The sequence below is a fragment of the Typha angustifolia genome, chromosome 1 (assembly GCF_048772165.1).
Source record: "Typha angustifolia cultivar Huaian chromosome 1, ASM4877216v1, whole genome shotgun sequence".
In the NCBI taxonomy this organism is placed as follows: domain Eukaryota; kingdom Viridiplantae; phylum Streptophyta; class Magnoliopsida; order Poales; family Typhaceae; genus Typha; species Typha angustifolia.
In genome coordinates this window covers 11,355,099-11,374,522 of record NC_133239.1, presented here as the reverse complement: position 1 = coordinate 11,374,522, position 19,424 = coordinate 11,355,099, and the positions used below count along the sequence as shown (strand labels likewise).

Sequence of the window (19,424 nt, the reverse complement as noted above, 5' to 3'; positions counted from 1 at the left end):
TATATAAATATCATAAGGCATAAGCAACAACAATCCATCCACTTTACTGCATAAGGGAAGGGGGGGTTTAATTTGGGTGGTAGATTGGATCGAGGAAGAGGAGGAAGAAAGAACGAGACAGGGAGGCAATTACAATTGTGTCTCTCGAAAAGACCCAAACGTCCACGTCAGCGCGGGTGACTGTGCGTTCGTGCCTTGCCCACTACGGAATTGGGTCTCAGTAATAGTAGTAGTAGCCTATACCCCACCCATATGACGTGGTACTTGGTGCTCGGTTAGATTGGATTGGATCGGGTTCCCAAGTCCCCAAGCATCTCGGGGCCCTGTCATTCCCACCCACTTATTTACGTCGACTTTATATAAATCACGTTATGGGGGTGATCCATGGTTATATAGTAATACTACTATTAGCACTGTTGTATATAGTTAAAATATTAATATATTGTGTAGGAACGGAAGGTGGAGAGTACGTAGAGATAAAGAGAGAGAGAGAGAGAGAGCACTAGAAAAACTGCAATCGCTAGTAGTGTCGGGTTCTGCTATGACCAACGGCAGGTAGCAACAGTGTCCTTATTTTTCTCATCTCTATACTATATATATATATATATATTATTTATATATGTATGTGTAGTTAATTTGTCACACATTTCAATGGCATCAGAAAGTTGAAGAGACATAGGAGAGGAGGGAATTATATATATATATTATAAATAAAGATCCAACAAGAAACAGATGGGGACCATGATGCCTCTTTTACGATTGCCCGTACATCACCACTGCTACTTTATGAAGGAAACTCTCATGGAGCTATGCGAGGTACTGCTCCTGGATCAGTCTCCTTTTTCTCTCTCTCTCTCTCTCTCTTATTGTTGTCCTTGTACACACACACACACATCTTATATACACATATATATTCCTTTCACTCCTATGCTATGCTATCTTGCTGCCGACGCATGCCATATAATAACTATGGCAGTAACAGTAACAAAACAGCAGTACCTATATAGCTACCACTCTACCCTACATTGTACTGCTCAGATCTCTCTCTTTCTCTCTAAAGTAGTAGTAATAAAAGAATAATAATAGTATATGTTGGCAAAGTGTAGTAGTAGTAGTACTATATCTATCTATATATATATAAGTAAGAGAGAGAAAGAGAGAGAGAGAGAGAGAGAGAGAGAGAGAGGCACGCTTACGCTTGAGGACACTGCGGTCAATCGATAGTACCCCTAAATATCTTGGGGAAAACCGCCCCGGGGTAGTCAGGGCGTGACCCAGGTGGTGTGGGTGGTGGGGTCAAACGAGGAGGAAACCCAACACTCATAATAATTCTTCCACACTAAAAGCAAAGCAAAGCAAAGCCCAAAGCAAAGCGAAAGATTAACAGTAAAAGCTATGTCACGTCTTCCTTGTTCATATATATATATATATATAAGAATATATATCTCATCTCCCCATGTTCTGTTCTGTTATGTTATGTTATGTTTTTATATATATGACCTCATCTACTATTCTGCCCCCTCCTCCCACTCCCATTGCTTGCTGTAATCTCTAATCTCTGATTTGATGATTCCCTTTCCCAAAATTGCTATGTATCGGTACCCATTCATGTATATATCGTATCGTCTCATATCATATCTTATCAGTGCATCTTGTCAGGTCTGGACACCACTGCTCATTACCATTTTCGACCTTACGTTGCTCATTTAATCCCACCTACCTATCACCTATCTATCTCCCAAACACTCATACTATATATAATATAATACAACGCTATGAGCAGCATCCATGCATGCATGATCTATTGATCCATCCACCCAGTCATCATCATATTATTTCCATTCCTTTATTATTATTATTATTTATTTTTTCTTCTTCTTCTTCTCGGTGTCCGGGAATAAAATGTTGGTCAAATTCTTTATAATAAGCAAAGATAATACGTAATTTTGTGTACAGCCAGCGAATTGAATTGGATTACAATTTTCCTTTATGTCATTATCCATGACAACTCAGATTACACCACAATAATTCTACGAATATTATGATAAGATAGAGACTGATTAAGATAATCAGTCGCAAGTTTGGAACTTAAATTGGGTGGCATACGTAATTTTGGTCGTAAAGTTCTACCTAATCCCGTGCTCCAATACCTCGATAGTTTCTTAACTAATTAGGTCAATGGAGATTGGTTCTAACATTGAATTGAATTGGGTTAGAATAAATTTGGTACAGCAAAGAGACGTCGATTAATTAGTGCACCTAGCCATCATGGTACGTTCTAAAGTTTGTAAGCTTTTCTAGATACTGTGTGTTGGTGCTGCTTAATTTCCCTCCCTCATTACTTTCTTCGTAAGAATAAGTAGACTCTCCATCATTTCTATCTTATCCTTCGACCCCACCAATACTTAGAATATAAGAAAGAAAGAAAGAAAGAAGCGATGGATGCCACTAGGTGGTTTACATGCATCTCTCTCTCTCTCTCTCTCTCTCTGTGTATCTCTATTTATCTGTGTTTGTAAGTTGTTTGAAAGTAAGAGGTAGCCAAAAGAAAGGACTGCAGGAGACACGTGAAAGCTTGGTTTGGAAAATGAATGTGAATCTCTAGAAGCCATTTGGAAATAATCCACCTTGGAATGATCACAATGGCAAAAAGATATAATAAATGGAGGTGATGGGGGAGGGGAAGAGGTGAATTGAATGAGATAGATGCATGGGACCCAGATCTACACTTATTCCATCCTTTGCTTTCTTTCAACACCTTCGTAATTTGCACCGTTTGCCTCCACATTCCAAAGATCACACACACCGTCTATATATCGACCTTGTATGGCCCCATCAAATTAGTGAAGGAGGAAAATTACAAAGAGAAGAAAAAAATTCATTTAACTAAGATAGAATAGACTTTGGCCAACTTTACTTTGTTATAAGGTTTTCTATATATACTATTTCATCGTCGGACTCTCTCGCTCATTCTAGAACGAGAAAAGGGAGCTGGAAATTAATTCAACACGTTTAAGGTAAACAGTTTAATGCCTTTTTCATCTAGATTCGACTCCCTCAATATATAAAACCTCATTTTTCAATGTCTCCCATGTTCATTGAATCATACAAAGTCTTGCATATAGATAGATAGATAGTGTTTGTGGAGTGCCCATCGAGTTCTTGGATTAATGATCGATGCGCACGCCTATGAGTACGATAGCACTTGACATTGACGGAGACTTTTTTTCCTTCTTATTATTATAACAATCTTACTTCAATCTTTTCGTCTTCTATAAACTTCTCCAACCTGTTCATGAGCTCAGCTTTGATGGGCCGGCAACGTGTTTGTTGGAAATATTACTACTGTTCCTTTTGCTTACGTGATATATATATCCCACCACCCAAATAGGCATCTTATTATTTCTTCTACCAATCGATGAGTTTAATTAATTATTCACGTCCGTTTCGATGTTTAACTTCGAGTGACACGAGTAATGGTGGATGGATCATAATATTTTAGAGCTTTGAAACTATATATATATAAACATGCATGCATGCTTCTATTTGGTATCTTTTTTGTGTGTGTGTGTGGGAAAGTAGATGATATTGGACATATAATCATCCCCTTCACCGTCCATAACTACAGCCTTTTCTTTTTCTTCTTTTCGTAAAGTACACCGACTGAGGTGATCTTTTAATTTTTCTTCACACGAATCAACACAAGAATACCAATAAAAACGAAAATTTAATTTTTCTTTTCTTTTTTCTCCTTTCTATCCCCCTCTGTAAAGTGTGAGGTACACTCCCAACAACAACAACAACACCACCCGTTCTTAAAATTCCTCTGGGCTGGCCCCACATCCCACCAGGAAAGCAGCTCATCATCACCCATCACTACTATTTATCCAGAGAGCAGCAGCAGCAGCAGCAGAGAGAGAGAGAGAGAAAGAAGAAAGAAAGAAAAAAAGAAAAGGAAAAGGTTGGATTCTGATACGATGAGTGAGAGCGATTGATGGAAGAGAGCGAAGAGAGATCCAGGGACAGAGTTGGAGCCCATACAAGTTGGGCCCCACCGATCCCCTATTCTGGCGGAAAGAGGAGTACAAACCATCCAAAAATCCCCCCCCCCCCCCTACATTAGAGTGGGCCCCTCTCACTGTTGGGCCGGCCTCAGGCCCAACAGTGATCCTTTCCTTTTGGCACGATTTTTTTTTTCTTTTTCTTCTCTTCTCTTAATATTTATTCTTCTTTGGCAAAAGGTTTCAATCAACTGTCGGATAAAGTCGCCGAATTGACCCGCTTTGCCGGGTCAACACAGACCACTTTCATCATGTGAACAACAATTAGGTCAATCTACTGTACAAAATCGTTTCATATGCTAGCAAGCTAGCTAGCTAGCTTAATTACCATCTAATTATGGTGTTGCCTTGCTTGCTTTTCCAAAGTTTCCTTCTTTCTTTTTTTCCTTTTGTTTTCAATGAAAGAATCCAAGGGTTTACAAAAGTTGGAGATAAGGTTGATTGATTCCATGTAACTTCAATTATTTATTTATTTATTTATTTTGTTAAGGACAACGTCATAGTCGTAGTCGTTGTCGTAGTCATCATCGTATAGTATAGTTGATCCTTCCTACTCCCTACCTCTCATCTCATTTAATTTCGTTACACCTTCCTATATTTGTCACTATATATATGAGAGGGATCCCAGCCGTAACAATAACATCCTCGATCCCTTTATTATTTTTAATTTCTTCTTGTCATATATGTGTTATTAGTGAGTCCTACTTGTAAGCCTGGTCCAGATAATTAATTTCTACGAGTTGGCCATTTGCTCCAACAGGAATTTTAAATTTTCTGCAGTTCCATAATATGTCTGGATGCAGATGTGTCGTAAGATATTAAACGTGACATGGACTTAAACCAAACAACATTATTTATGGTAGACATGTCTGTTGATTGGATGATAATCTACTATATGCATATACAACTATCTCATGTATTCATTACTAAAAAACAATAAAACAAGATTGGTGTTTATATATATATATATATATATATATATATGTTTGGTCTTCAGTCATGTTTCTTCTCCTATTTGCAGGACTCGCTAGTTTTACATGTCATCATCTCTCCTAATCTATCAATCTATCTATTAGCAAAACAAATAAGAAATTAAAAATGAAAAAGCTACCCTATCTATCTATATATGTTTCTATATATGATTCCTAGATACAGCCAAGAAGTGAAAGGAGGGAGGAGGAGTGAATGGGAGAGCGTGAGAGTGTTGTTGATTGATATGAGATTATTCCCACCACCACCGCTAAAAACGATCCATCTCAGAGTGAGTGTGGGGGCATCCCATGCCAATCGATCTTTTTGGTCCTACATTTCTGCTACCATTATTTTGTAACTTAGCTTTTGGAAGAGGATATAAATAATATATATCTCTCTCTATGTTCCTCTTATTTTTTTTATTTTTCTCCTTTGGGTCATGATGATGATGAGTCTTTTAGACATAGAGGAGGAAGGGAGAAGAGAGGAGGAAGATGACTGCAAAAGCTTTCTCTCAGGTGAAGTCTTTTTCCTCGAAACCCAAACCCAAACATGCATGTGCTCGATCTTAGCAGCCGTGGGAATCACCACTCAATCCAATGACATTTGTTTGCTTCTACTTTTATTATTATTATTTCACCTTTGGATGCCAAGGTTTAATTAATATTTATTTGGTCATATCTCACTTTCACTTTCGATCTTAAGGACCTAAACATTAAGCCAGTGTTTGTTTGTGGAGTACAAGGTCACGCCTCTTTCGTCAATCTTTCCACCCTAATGAGAGTAGACAGGCCCACGAAACAAAGGTGAGACTAGTACTTAAGTTTAAAATATATATATATATATATATAGCTAAGCTAAGACGAATCATCTACTTATCAAACCAAGTTGGTTTACTTGATGGTCAGTTAAAAAGCCCCTCAAATAGTTCGCAACCCAATAAAACCCAAGTTGGTTCAAATAATATCCTCAACTTCTTCTTCTAGTCTTGAACAAAAACTCCTCCTTTTTGGAACAAAACCAAGATATTATATAGATTATAACTTTTAAATTGACTAAGTCCACGCAAGCATCATAATATCATGTATAGGCCTACTTGGGGACAATTACAAGTAGAGCCGCCTCATCTCCTTGTTCATTTGCAGCTTTCATCCTTTATTCTTCCATCAATTTCTCCATCTTTTTAGGCTAGGAAATTGACCACCCAACTTCTCATTTTGTCCTTGTTATACGAGTGAGATCAGATCAACCATATGAAACTCCACATCCAATGATTTTAGCAACTCAATTAATCTGTGTCATTAATTTTAACAAACGTCTACTTGATAGAGAATAGAGAAATTATATTAACTTATTGACTAAAGGGTAGAGTACTGAGTACTAAGTAATCCGGCTGTTTAGTTTAGACGTTTTGGGCTGTTGGGCCATAAAACCTCTTGTTGGCCGCCCACTATAGCCTAGCCCAATTAACAATACACGTATATATAGCTTAAGGGATATTAATTAACTATATTATATATATATATATATATATCTTGGAATAAGCTCCATATCCATTAAAAGGCTTGCCATCATGGGGAGGAGTGGCATAAAAATTCAAGCATCGATCTCTGTCCCTGGCGCACTCTGTAGGCATAGTAAGGATACCGAGAACGGTCTCAGTCGGTCTTCTCGAGGCATGGCATCCAAATCCTGGAACTCCCTTTTGATCCCACCACCTCATGCCCTGAGTGGCCCACAACTCGGCCTCCGTCGAGGTGGAAACTGCGGCATTCTTCTCGAGGCCGCCTCTCGTCGCCCAGTCGCCGGCGTTGCGATAGGCTGGAATATATCTAAAATGGGCCTAGCTGGTTGAAGGGGAAACCTGACTCCGAGGTCCTTGCAGTTTAATTCTTCGACACACTCTGATAGGGGTGGGGTGTGTCGTCTACAAAAAAAACCTGTTTCGGTTGACGATTGTATGCATGCCCAAATGAAATAATTAGGTTAAAGGATTCCATGAAGGTACTACGTAGTAGCTAGCCATATAGGATTTGTATATGTAACTTACACAATTTGGATTTTGGAAACATATTCCATACGACTGAGTAGGAGGGGTAGGATTGGGGTTGGATCAAACCAGAGGTAGATCCTCTGCTCTCTCTGTCACCTTTACCTCCAGGCTCCAGTGAACACATTGGTCTGCTGTATATATGGCTGGTTGGTCCTGTTGCCTAGAAACTCACAAAGTCTATCTCGATCGTCGTGCTCTGAGTTCTGAGATGATAGCAGAGCACGTACAAAAAGACATCAAGAATTAACGTACGTATGCCGTCAGTAAATGAAGTAGGTAATTTAAGGCAGACGTACAAGGTTAATTAACCATGCACTTACATAAAATGCTGTTACTGTTGGTAATATCCCTTGGGTTGAAACCCAGCGCATGCCTGGAGTACACCAATTACTCGAGCAATTTAAAACCAATATTAATTGTAGAATCTTAATAGATAATTTTTGGGCTAACTACTTTAAGCATATTAGTATACCTGTGCATTTGTCCAAGTAAAGTTGGACCTCGTTGCCACCATTAAAATACTCGATGTGATCACCAGCCCTCATCCATGAGGGCACACAGTTCCTCTGGAATATAATGGCACATCTATGGGCTTCAGCTTCCTGGGTGCAGCAGCCATGGTGGTCTGAGAGACAGAGCCAAGGAATATTAGAAGAGCAAAAACAAAGTAAAGCTCGCCATGTTCCTCTTCTAAGATAACAAGACGAGATTATTTTTATTATTTTTATTACGAGAGACTCAACTCTGAAGCAAGGCAAGATGAAACAAACAGTGTGGACAAACGGTCGACCTTACATAGGCAAGAGATGAGCTTAATTCGCTTGTTACGTAGAACATGATGAACATTTATGACACAAAACTAAACTAAATAATGCATGCCATCGTGCTTGCTAGTTGACAGCCATCAAATTAATTAACCTCATCGACTCGTTGCTATGTCATCATCAAAGGGAGATGCTTGGGGAACTAATCAATATACTTATCATACTCCCATGCATATATCCACAATCGATCCTGTGTTAATATATATGCATTACGTGGGAGCTGTAGTACTTCATTCTCTGTACGTATATACGTAGTCTTATAACATCGATCGGATCAGACGGTTGGTAATATATATAAACAAGAGGTTGGTCTACCATGTGATATTCCTAACCGTGGTCGTGGTGGTGACCACACGGAGGAACACGGGATCTTTCATCCATACTGACGTCCACGTGGCATGCATGTCGAGTATCCAACAACGTCGACCAACTCCACTGGCTACGGCCCCACAAAACCTGCCAACCAGATTGCTTCTTCATAAGCTGGTGGTGAGAGATGAGAACCTCCAAACTCGATCGTTGACTGCATTCATTCATCTTTGCGCCATTAAGTTTGTAGCCAATGAATGAACGAGGACAAACTAATGCAGATAAATTAAATATCCCATTTGGATGATAGCTAAACTTTCATCCAACTTCGACATGCTTAAATTAAGGCATAAATAGTTGAAAATATCCAAGAACCCAAATTAATTAATTAATTAATTAATGAATATATGCATGTGTGTGAAAAGAACATCAGCAAACACACGAATAATTAAGAGCAGATACCAATCTTTGTCATACTAAAAACAAGATAAGCATCCGAATTGAGCCAAATAAGATGTGCAGTGGCACCAGCAGCCAGCCTTGTCAATAATTAACCAAGCAACAGTCAGTGAGCAGCAAGTGACAGGGACTTGCCTGCGACCCCCTCCACCTCCACAACAATGTTCGTTGCAGCAAGCTTCCAACCGAACCGATCATTCAAGCAGGAGGATCTGCACTACTGGGCATCCTGGATTTTGTCCTTTGAATCTAACCAACTTAACCCCTCTCTCTTCTGTCGCAATCTACCATGAGCTGCCATTAACCCTCACTAAATCAATTCAATTCAATTCAATCCATCCATGTCTCTGCGAGACATGTAACTCTAGGCTATTGGACGAGATCATGGTATGCGGTAATATCTACCATTTGAACAATAACAGTAAATAAATGCGTATTACTTGCTGATAAGTCAATCACTCCATCTTCAATAAACGCTTTATGTGCACAAATGATGGCTCTCAGAAAAGAAAAAAAAATGATGCCCAAATTAATATCAAAGTACATACAGCAGATACTTTGGAGTGTATTTACACAACCAGATCTTCTTTGCAAAATTTGAAAAAACCTCAGGATGGTGACCTCTCTTTTCTTCTTCATCTTTAACTGACTGGGATCCAAACAAGGAAATACAGGCTGTTCTGAAGAACCCAATAATTTGCCCACTTGCTCATGTGATGTTTAATTCAACCATCAGGAAGTTGGAAGAGCAATCATATGAAATATGAAATCAAGCGGATCTTCAAGGTCTTGAGTGTTTATTTATGCAATTCACTATAGATGATTTCGTATTTATGACACTAGGAGGTATATTAGTGCCTAATAAATATAAAAAAAGATGTATGTCTACTAGTAGACCCTTCAGGAAGACCAAAAAACAAAAACGAAAAAGAGAGAAGAGAAAGAAAGAAAACAATGGATGTGACTATTCGTTGCATCATCAACTGAAAGATGTTATAACAATGGCACTCCTCTGCTCAAGTAAATAGCAGCACTTCTGATACTATATAAGTCATTCTGCAGAAGAGAATTTCCGTTGGACACACTCCACTCTATGCGTATGAATAGAAGCTATATGTTTCTAATTTTCATGAGAAACCAGCTATTGAATTCTAGGAGAGGAACACATTGAGATCAAAGTTTTAAACAACAGACTTCACAGTTAAAAGAACTAAACTACATGGTGATTCTAACTTCTAAAAGAAGTTCAACTAGGAGGTTGAAGGCTAGTTGACTGACATGATCCAGCTAAAGCATTAGAATTCTCATCACATAATACATTAAAGAAAATACGTCTTTACACAATATCAGCCATAAACATAAAGCATAGGACTTATCTAATCAACTGGGGGGTTAGACAGACTGCCAGAGGACTTGAGAATTCAGATAAATACTTAAGACAATATGAGATGAGAAACTAGTTTAATTACAAAGGAAATTAGCATTAAGAAGGTGAGCTTCAAGGTTGTTCATATCAATGAGAAAAACGAAAACCTATTCAAAATCAAATTTCCATGAAGCCATCAATCGCACGACAACTGTTTTAAAACAACGATATAAGTTAAAAATATAAAGAATGGAATTAATATCGTCAATATCCAGTACATTAAGCAAAATAATGCATAACAAACAAAAAGACATATATTGCATAAATGTATATTCACAACACGAGTAACCTCCTTGACTCCTTAAGTATATCAATAAGAAGAGGAAGCCCACTGGATGCAGCTGCCGGACATGCTAGGTCCTGAGAGGGCAAGATGCATACAGTACCCTCATTTCCACTTACCAGAAAGTTGTTTCATTGACCCACCCTGTTCCACCAGTCCACATGAGGCAAGACTTAAAATAACCAGTGCTTCCTTTTAGGCTTATATCTAACTGGAAGATCTACACAACAACAATAACCAAACCTTTGCTATCACAAACAACCATTTGTAAGACCAAACAGAACAAAAGTGAAAAAAATGCAGTATAAAGAATATATCCAATTCTGACCTCGGGCATCATAAATTGAATTGTAGTGAACTTCAGACCAGAAACTTAGCCATAGTTCTGAATCAAAGAAATGTTGAGTCAAAAGTAAAATTTATAATAGTAGTTAGTGTCAAAATAATGTCCTTATCTATATTATTTGTAATCCACTGAGGATCAATATATACCTGCGTAAACTAAGAACTTATCTTGTATTCTTGTGTTTCACGTCTAATTAGGGTAACAATATAATTATATTGATGTGTTTATAGGTTTAGTTTTAGGTAAAGATATTCCTTTGAGCAATCAAATCAAGATTTTGATGAATTGCCGTACTAGACTTCAGGCAAGAAGTAAATATGGCATACATATGAGACACGGGGAAAGTATCACAAAAGGTAATCTAATGACATCGTAACCATAGTTAGGTTGGTTTATCAATTCTATTTACTTTTTTTGCAGTTCGCTATGAAAAATCACAGAACTCAAGTGTGAATGCACACTTAGCTCCACATTTAACTATTGTCTGTACATCTTGGATGGCTTTATTATATGCAGACTTTACTAGTAAAAGTTCTTATGTTTTTTTCTGTCTTAAATGCAACAAAAACAATTGATGGCAAACAGGAATCATGAAAAGTAAAAGGAAATAATGAAAACTGTCAATAAATATGAAACAAAAGCTTGGGCATAATTAATCCATTAGCTAAGGCTAGCAGTTGTACTACATCTTACAATTCAATCAGTTGAAGAAACCAAAGAGAGCATGTAATCATACTAAAACATCTAAAATATTTTCATAACATATCCCACGGCTTTCTACATCTCTGTCACAATCGACTCTATTTACAGAAAGATGCTGCCATCTATCTCTACCAGTTTCCCAAGGTGTTGGAACATATTTGACCACTAGTTTTAGCTCTTGCTCTAGTATTACCTTTTTGAGGAGCCAGATTTTGTGGAGCAATCTCAACGAAACAGGTATCTCTGAATGAAGTTAGAAGACATATCTTTGCTGCAAACTGCATGAAAACAACATAACAAGTAAAACTAAAGCAGTTCTTTCTATTGAAATCAAAACTCAAGGCATTGGAAAATCAATCAGTGCAATGGTCTCTAGAACCTTCACTAGAGAATCATTTAAAATTTTGAAAGACATCTCAGAACATAAAAAAGAAACGGTGGCAGGAAAGAAATGGTGAAAATGAACAATGGTTCAAGAGTGTCATTAATATTTCTATTATAACCTCAGTGATCACATGTTTTAATTACTATAGAATGTTGTAACACAGAAAAGGTTATAGAGCATAAAAGTTGCCATACCACCAAATTAGGAATTAATATAGCTGGCAAAAATGAAATTGCAAAGTGTAGGGAACTAATGTTTGATGAATATGTAAGAGCAGGCTTATTAATTCTGCAGCAAATACTTATCCTCAAAATACAAAACAGAAAAGTTAATGACAAAAGGAGCTTAATCTCATGAGGAAACAGGAGTGAGAAATTAATAAGAAGGTCCTGTCAGAGACAAGCAAAACTATTCAGAGGTGAATAATTTCCTTCATGAGGAATAAAGACAGTTCAAGATGCTCATTTCATTCCAATTGCATCTTCCTAACAAGACTGCACGAAAGAATTAAGCCTCCTGAATATTGTATGATATTTAGAAAGTAAAATCATCTTAAAGAAGCCATCACCATCTAATGTTTGTCAAAAACTTACATTTAATGGAAACTTATTAAAGTAATTTCAGTGGTTGATACAAGTACAAAGTTTCAGAAAGAAAAAATGACAGAAAGGTATATACATCAGGTTCCTAGATATGCAATTGGACTAACTTGTAATGAAGCAGAAACAGGGAGTAATTATAATGACGCAGAAAGTACTGGACCTTGTCAGCTGCTGCTTGTAGTGTAACATGATCGCCCCATTCACCAGATCTGTAAAATGTGATAAATCAGTCATTGATCTTCAAGAATGGAGATCAATCACCTTAAAACACAGTCAGTGATATCAAAAGTCAAGGTTGAGGAAGAAAACATACTTGGCCATTTTCTTGTAGTAGTGCTTGTATTTCATTGGGACATAACCTTCATATAAAGAGCGGAAGTCCTTAAGCTGAATAAGAATAAACAGATGTAAATGTAAGAAGAAATGCACTACTATTTTTTAGGCCAAAAATAGCATAAAATTGGAAATTTTAATTGCCTAAATTTTGGCCTTCATATTGACTGATGCAAAATAAAGTTGAGTTTCATTTATCCCAGAAGAAAACTACATGCAGATTCACATTTCACACCCCTGGGCCAAAAGGAAAGGATAGTGATGCTTTATTCTTCATCACTGATAATTCATTTTCCTAAAATCCTTCTTTCTTTTCTAAAAGATAAAAAAGGCATTATGTTTAATTACAAATGATGCCAATTGAGGAAGCTTCAAAGCCACTATGGCCTGTAAGATCCCAAAATTTTAGCCTTTATTTTCATCTTAACCCAAGGTATAACAGCAAGTAACTGCAATGCATTGAGTACCTGTTTTACTATCTCCTTTCGGACATGCTTGTGATACTCTGGTGATCTGTACATCTGGTCTGATAGGGCACGAAACTACAAGATGGAGACATTAACTATAAATGAGTCAACCCATTGAGAGCTTGCATCACATGGTCTTCAAATTAGTCTATTATTATTATTTTTTTGTGCACAAAAAGAGTTAGTTAATGCGTTAGAGATTAACAAACCTGGCAATTGCCATCCCCAGAGACCTTCACTTCATATAAGCCATAAGCGTTTAGCCTAACAGAGAAATTAGAAGATCAAAGAAAATTTAGGTATAATTAATCATATTATAACACTAAAGCAATCACAAGGTTGTCAACTTCCAAGTACATGGTTGACGAATACTTCTCTTATAGCAGAATCTATGCAGCATAAACAGGAGTATGGCTTTGCCTATCAGAGAGGTGCTAGTGCATCCTAATTCTGACGAATAGCAAATAATACTTGCATTTGTTCAAATGCATTTAATCTATACTTGAGGTGTAGAACTTCTATACTTGAACATCTTGCTTATCTTTAACAAATCTTGTGGCAAAAAGGTCTGTCCTTGCACTAAAAACTGAGCATCCAAGAGTACAATTATAAATTCTTTAATACAAAACAACTTAAACTAAATGCAGAAAAGATAACACAAACAGACTATTGATTTCATATGTAGTGGAAGAAACTCTCAGAATGGAAACTGAAGTAGTTTCTTTCTATGCTAGCAGCTGGAAATGGAAAGCGAAGTATATATACTATATAAGCAAAGACAAACAAGTATACTTGTACCAATAGAAGGTGATATAATACTGACATTCAATTAACATGCAATCTACATAAACGTAGTGTAAAATCCTTAAGTGTGCTACACATCATAAGAAGACTCCAGTCCATGTAAACCAGATATGTTTCAAGGAGTAAAAGTACCTATGTAGAAGACGCTGATGATCTACACTGGCATCATTCAAGTTTGGAATAAAGGTGTTAATCCGTGGAACATGCTGCAGAGATGTCATATGGAAAGAAAAATCAAAATGAGCTCAATCACATTAAATAGCAACTAGCAAAACTCATGAAGTAACAAAAAGGAACTGAATAAAACAATTCAAACATGGATGAAAAAGAGTAAAAGTACATGCAAGAGAGCTGTTAATGTCCACTAATAAATACTAAATAGTATTTGATATAGCACCTTTCAGATGGATCCAAGAATTCGTATTATAGGCTAAAATCAGCTTTACTTATCTTCTTGATATCCAACAGAGAAAAATACCCACAAGGTACTTTGCAAATACAAAATGTACAAAATGAGAAACAACTAAGCAACATTTTACCGATACATGACATAGAACTCCAGTGTCTTCTCTAAAACATCTCTGCCATGAAGAGGAATCACTCTAAATTGGCTCATTATCATATTTTCACCTATAGCCATGTCAATGTATTGACAAGAATTCCAACAAGTGCATATGAAAAGAAATTTTAGCGTCAAGATGAAAGTTACAAGAAGAAGAATCAGATACTGATTACAGCTATTAAATCTCCCAGATACCAACAAGAGAGAACAAAAGAAGCAATATGTAAGTATCTTACTGGGATGGAAGACAAGTTGGAAAGGCGTCTAGCAATTGCACCATCTAAATTGGCATATTCTTCTGAAAGAACAACTGCAATCATCCTGTCATCATCTGTTGTTTCACTTTTTTGGCTGCTCAGGGATGTTGAGCTAGATGAGGCGCCTTCGTTCTGAACAACATTAGTCATAATGCAGCCTGGGGAACATGTTATGTACGTCTTCATTAAGAAGTGATTGAATGCCCTTTCACATAAAAATAAAAAAGATGTTGCCTTCAAGGAAACAAAACCAATCTAGCACAGAAGTTCTGAAAAGACTTTTATTTCATATTTAACAAACATTTCATAAGAAAGAGTAGCTGCATGTATATCCCTAACAAAATATTCCTAATTCCCAATAAATGCATAACTACTTTGTTCAGAACTCTATAGAAGTTACAATCTCCCACATTGATCACAAATATATTAGTTACTCCATTTGCACCAAGGTTATACAATCTCCCAACAACTTTTGTTCGGGACTCTAGTTAAGTACCTTTTACAATTTTCTGATTATAACCCCTTAAAAAATCAATCTTACCATTTCATCTTTTTCTAATCAGCTCTTTCTTTCACTACCCAACATTAAAATGTGGCCCTATCCTGCATAAATCTTGTACTTAATTCAGTATTCTCTTTTCTTATACTTAGTTCAAAACCCTTCATATTCAGTTATTCACCTTTATAGAGATATATTCTTAATTAAAACTGATCCATCAGAAACGGCACACATGCTTGGAGAAAACACAAATGCTTAGTGTAGTAAAAGAAGCTTCACAAGACTTTCCAATATGCGCGACAAGACCTGGGACTGGGAGATATTTTTCTTTCATTATTTCATTCCCTTAGAATGTGCAATGGAGTTAAACTGATTTGCTCAAGTAGATAGTCAAAGTTGGACCACTACTGCAACCCATGCTCCATGAACACCATTTTAGCAAAGCCTCCGTCTTCAGCCCTCCTTCATGTAATACCAATCAAAATGCTGGTCTATGTATACAACCATTCAAACAAATCCTTATTTTGAGCTGTCCATCATGTATGAGGGCATCAGGTTTCAGCTCCAGTTAAATATCCTTACTAAGATTACCCAATACATAATATTATAACCATGGTTTTCAAAGTGATAATGATATGATTTCCAATCTCAAGACGGGCCACTTGAAATTTGACATATCTTTGAATGAGCATGTGATGACTTTTTTAAGTTTTGTGGCTTAACTCTAGAATGACCATGCCTATGGGACTTTCTGTAAACCAAGATACACAGCATTCCAGCATATAAGGTGGTTGGTTCTATCTACATGGTTTTGAGATTTATCTGCATTTAAATGGATCACATTCTTCTAACCTAGGCTTCAGCTGAGCAAGCATTTATATTTTTGGTCCATGAATCGGGAGGAAGACCTTACAGTTTCTCATTAATTCGCCCAAGCCCGGAATCTTTACTAAGCTAAATGAGGAGGATTCATTTAGTTTCGTTTCCCCAAGTCTCATAATTGGGATTTCGATTAAATTGGATTGTTCCACAGAAGTTCAGCAGTATAGTTGATCAACCTCATTCACCAATAAGGTGCCGACTCTTCAGAGGTAGCTTAACACTTTGCATAAATTTGAGAATCTATTGCTCAACTAGAGTTCTACTACTACCTCCTGGTAAGTAATCATTGGTTTGTCAGCTCGATTCATTAGTTCAATGAAAGGAGTAGCTCATTGTCATCCTAACTTTTCTTCTCCAAGAAGAAAGAAAACTTCAATTCGCTGCTCTGAATCAGATTCGATAAGGCACAAATTGCCAAGAGAGCAATGCAAGTTACTCAGATTCTCGGACTGACAAGGAAACCTTTGTTCAAAATCCTACTTTTAATAGCAAAAACTACGATTCAAAACTATCCATCAGAGATCCGCGAAAGGAGAGGTCGATTACATAGCAAAAGATGATTCCAAGGGGAAGGAAGAGAGACGTACCGTCGACGGATTGTAAATAAGATAGAAGGAAAGGGAATCGCGTGATCGGAATTCAAAGATTGAAGCTTTCCTTCCCTTCTTCCCCCGATGCGACGTGCCTCTCAGAGAGAGATAGGAGAAAGGGAAAGAGGAAGGAAGGGAAGAGAAGGGAAGGAAGGAAGGAAGAAGGAAAGGGAATAAAAATTCAAGAATACATGGAAGATTTCAAAAAGGGGGGATGAATAGAAGAACGTGGATTTAATGGAGAGACGCACGAACCACGAAAGGTAGAAGATAGCGATTCATTAGTTTGACTTAAAATCTTAAAGATGTCACAAAAGAGAGTGTACACGCGGCGTATTATTAATGGTAAGTTAGATCGGCTGTTCGGTCGTGCCACGTGGACGTTTGTTATTTCATGACCGACCCTAGAGAGCTAGCAAATCGTATGCAGCCTAGATTGCAGGAAGTCCCGCTACAGTCAACGATTATTTGGCATCCTCACATGTGTTGGCAGACTACAACTTCGAAGAGTTTGGATGATTTTGTTAACGGTCTGCTTGTAGAGGATCCACTGACTCGGGAATGATTAAAAACGAGTTCATCGGATCTGACTCTCTAACTCAAACAATCAATTAGATAAATACCTTTTCCTCCTACCTCAAATAATATTAGAAAAAAATTATTTAGTGGTTAGATGGTTTAGCTTCATTCAATTGATGGTTTAACAGTGCGGTTAGATTCGAGCTACTAATCCATATCTAGTCTTCGAGCTCATGAATGATAAAAAAAAAAAGACTCTCTAACTCAAGCTACCAACCAAATATCTTTCTTATGATCAAAGAGATTATGAGTTTAACTCTAACTTCAAATAATATTGTGGAGAAAATTGTTTAGTGGTTTTGGCTCGACAGTGCGGTTGGCTTGGAGGAGCTACCGATGGCTTGGAGCAAATCACGATGGCATTTGATTCGAAGTGATTATTCGACAACGCACATGACTTGAAGCTTCGACTAGACAATTTACTATATTAGCTAAACATTTGGTAGAGCATAAGTGCCTCTGTATCTACGGATAGTTGGCTCTTTATCCAATCCATTATCTAGCTTTCGAAATATATATATATCAACTAAAGCCAAATTCAAATTTCAAACTCCATAGGCTTGCTAGAATAGTTTTAAGAACAGGAGCAACTCTCTCTCTCTCTCTCTCTCTCTCTCTCTCTCTTAACATTATTAATGCTCTTCTAGATCTAAATTGCGCTTAGGCCCAAGACAGAAGAAGTGGGCCGGGCCTTGTCCTTTCTGATACCAGCCCCCACACAATAAACATTTGCTTGAAATAATTCGTTTCCAACCTCGATTCAAGTAGTTTCAATCAACTTCTACAATTTAAAAGATAAAATTCTAATAACAATCGAATATGAGATTCCAGAGTTCAAATCTTATTAAAACTATCTCCAATTTTAGAGTTAAATACATTTCACCCCATTCTATTTTTATTTTTTAAACTAAAATCAGTTTACCTCTTAAATTTTATTTTGTTTTGACTAAGTTTTGCAACTACTCATACTATTCTCCCTCCACCTTTAGATGGGCCAAGATCTAACCACCGAAATTTTCTATTCTTAAAACAGGTTTGATACATCAGATATTATGGTCTCCCTCAAAACAAATAGGTTGGTATCTATCTCTTGCCATAAACAAAGCTAATAAATTGTCAACTTTAGTGCCTTTTCACACACAATATGTGTGTATTAAAGCATTTCTTTCGGCCTTAATGCGTTGCATCATCCTTTCTGTAGCATACCTCGAATTCACCGGCCCTCATCCCTCACTTAGTAACAATGAGAAAGGGAGACTTTTAATACGAGGAGATGCAAGTCGTCTGTCACACAAAAAGAAAGAAAATTCTTGCAAACTAAAGCAGCAGTCCACTGGATTAGTGGGTTGTTGGTTAGAACTTCTTTGATGGAGATAGAGATGGTAAAAGATTCATGAGTTGCAGATGTGGCATGATACATTTCAAAGGGTGAACTCGCCAAACATCATTGATTGTTCTCGAGCAATGCATTTAACCCTTTTGACCGATCGATGTCCTTTGTTCGCCATTGATTGTTCCAAGGTTCGCATTTCTATGCTGGTAAAAAGTCTCAAGGCAATTTAATCAAAGGAGTACTATTCAAACATAATATTTCTTATCACTTCAGCATTTTTATCAGGTTTCATTCTCGCATTTCAATGTTAGAGGTCTTTTTCAAAAACTCCCATGCATGCATTGAAAAACAATAAACTTTCTATGATGATGATTCCCAAGCCGTTTTACTACTACTACTACTAATAATAATAGTAATTTAAGGCATTTCATTTGAAGGAATTAAGTGATGAGATATCTACGTTAAGCTGACATAGGAGCACACTATCCATACTCTACAAAGGACCTAATTATGCGTGCTCTATTAGCTAATATTTTAATAACAATCCAAAGTCTTTACTTAGTTTGTGGTAGTTGATATTGACAAAGATATTGTTATCTTTAGATATCGATCCCAGATTACATTCCACTTCCAAACATGAAATTAACACATAACATATGGTCCCTAACTAGCACTCTTCAAGTTGCCATACCTATC

General features: G+C 37.0%; 1 protein-coding gene and 1 long non-coding RNA gene across 2 annotated transcripts; both read right to left on the bottom strand.

The window, feature by feature from the left end:
- Window positions 1-6,552: 6,552 nt before the first annotated feature.
- Window positions 6,553-7,711, bottom strand: LOC140765895 (uncharacterized). Its single transcript, XR_012105241.1, has 4 exons — window positions 7,559-7,711; window positions 7,407-7,459; window positions 7,084-7,289; window positions 6,553-6,973 (listed from the first exon to the last, which is right to left on the bottom strand). It is a non-coding gene; the product is annotated as an uncharacterized lncRNA (long non-coding RNA).
- Window positions 7,712-10,274: 2,563 nt separating this feature from the next.
- Window positions 10,275-17,068, bottom strand: LOC140765094 (OVARIAN TUMOR DOMAIN-containing deubiquitinating enzyme 12). The gene is made up of 10 exons (XM_073104014.1): window positions 16,814-17,068; window positions 14,825-15,003; window positions 14,159-14,232; window positions 13,432-13,486; window positions 13,223-13,297; window positions 12,736-12,809; window positions 12,583-12,631; window positions 11,629-11,713; window positions 10,716-10,772; window positions 10,275-10,607 (listed from the first exon to the last, which is right to left on the bottom strand). Exons 2-10 carry the CDS (start codon window positions 14,993-14,995, stop codon window positions 10,561-10,563), a joined length of 687 nt encoding a protein of 228 aa, XP_072960115.1. The 5' UTR covers window positions 14,996-15,003; window positions 16,814-17,068; the 3' UTR covers window positions 10,275-10,560.
- Between the last annotated feature and the right edge of the window lie 2,356 nt (window positions 17,069-19,424).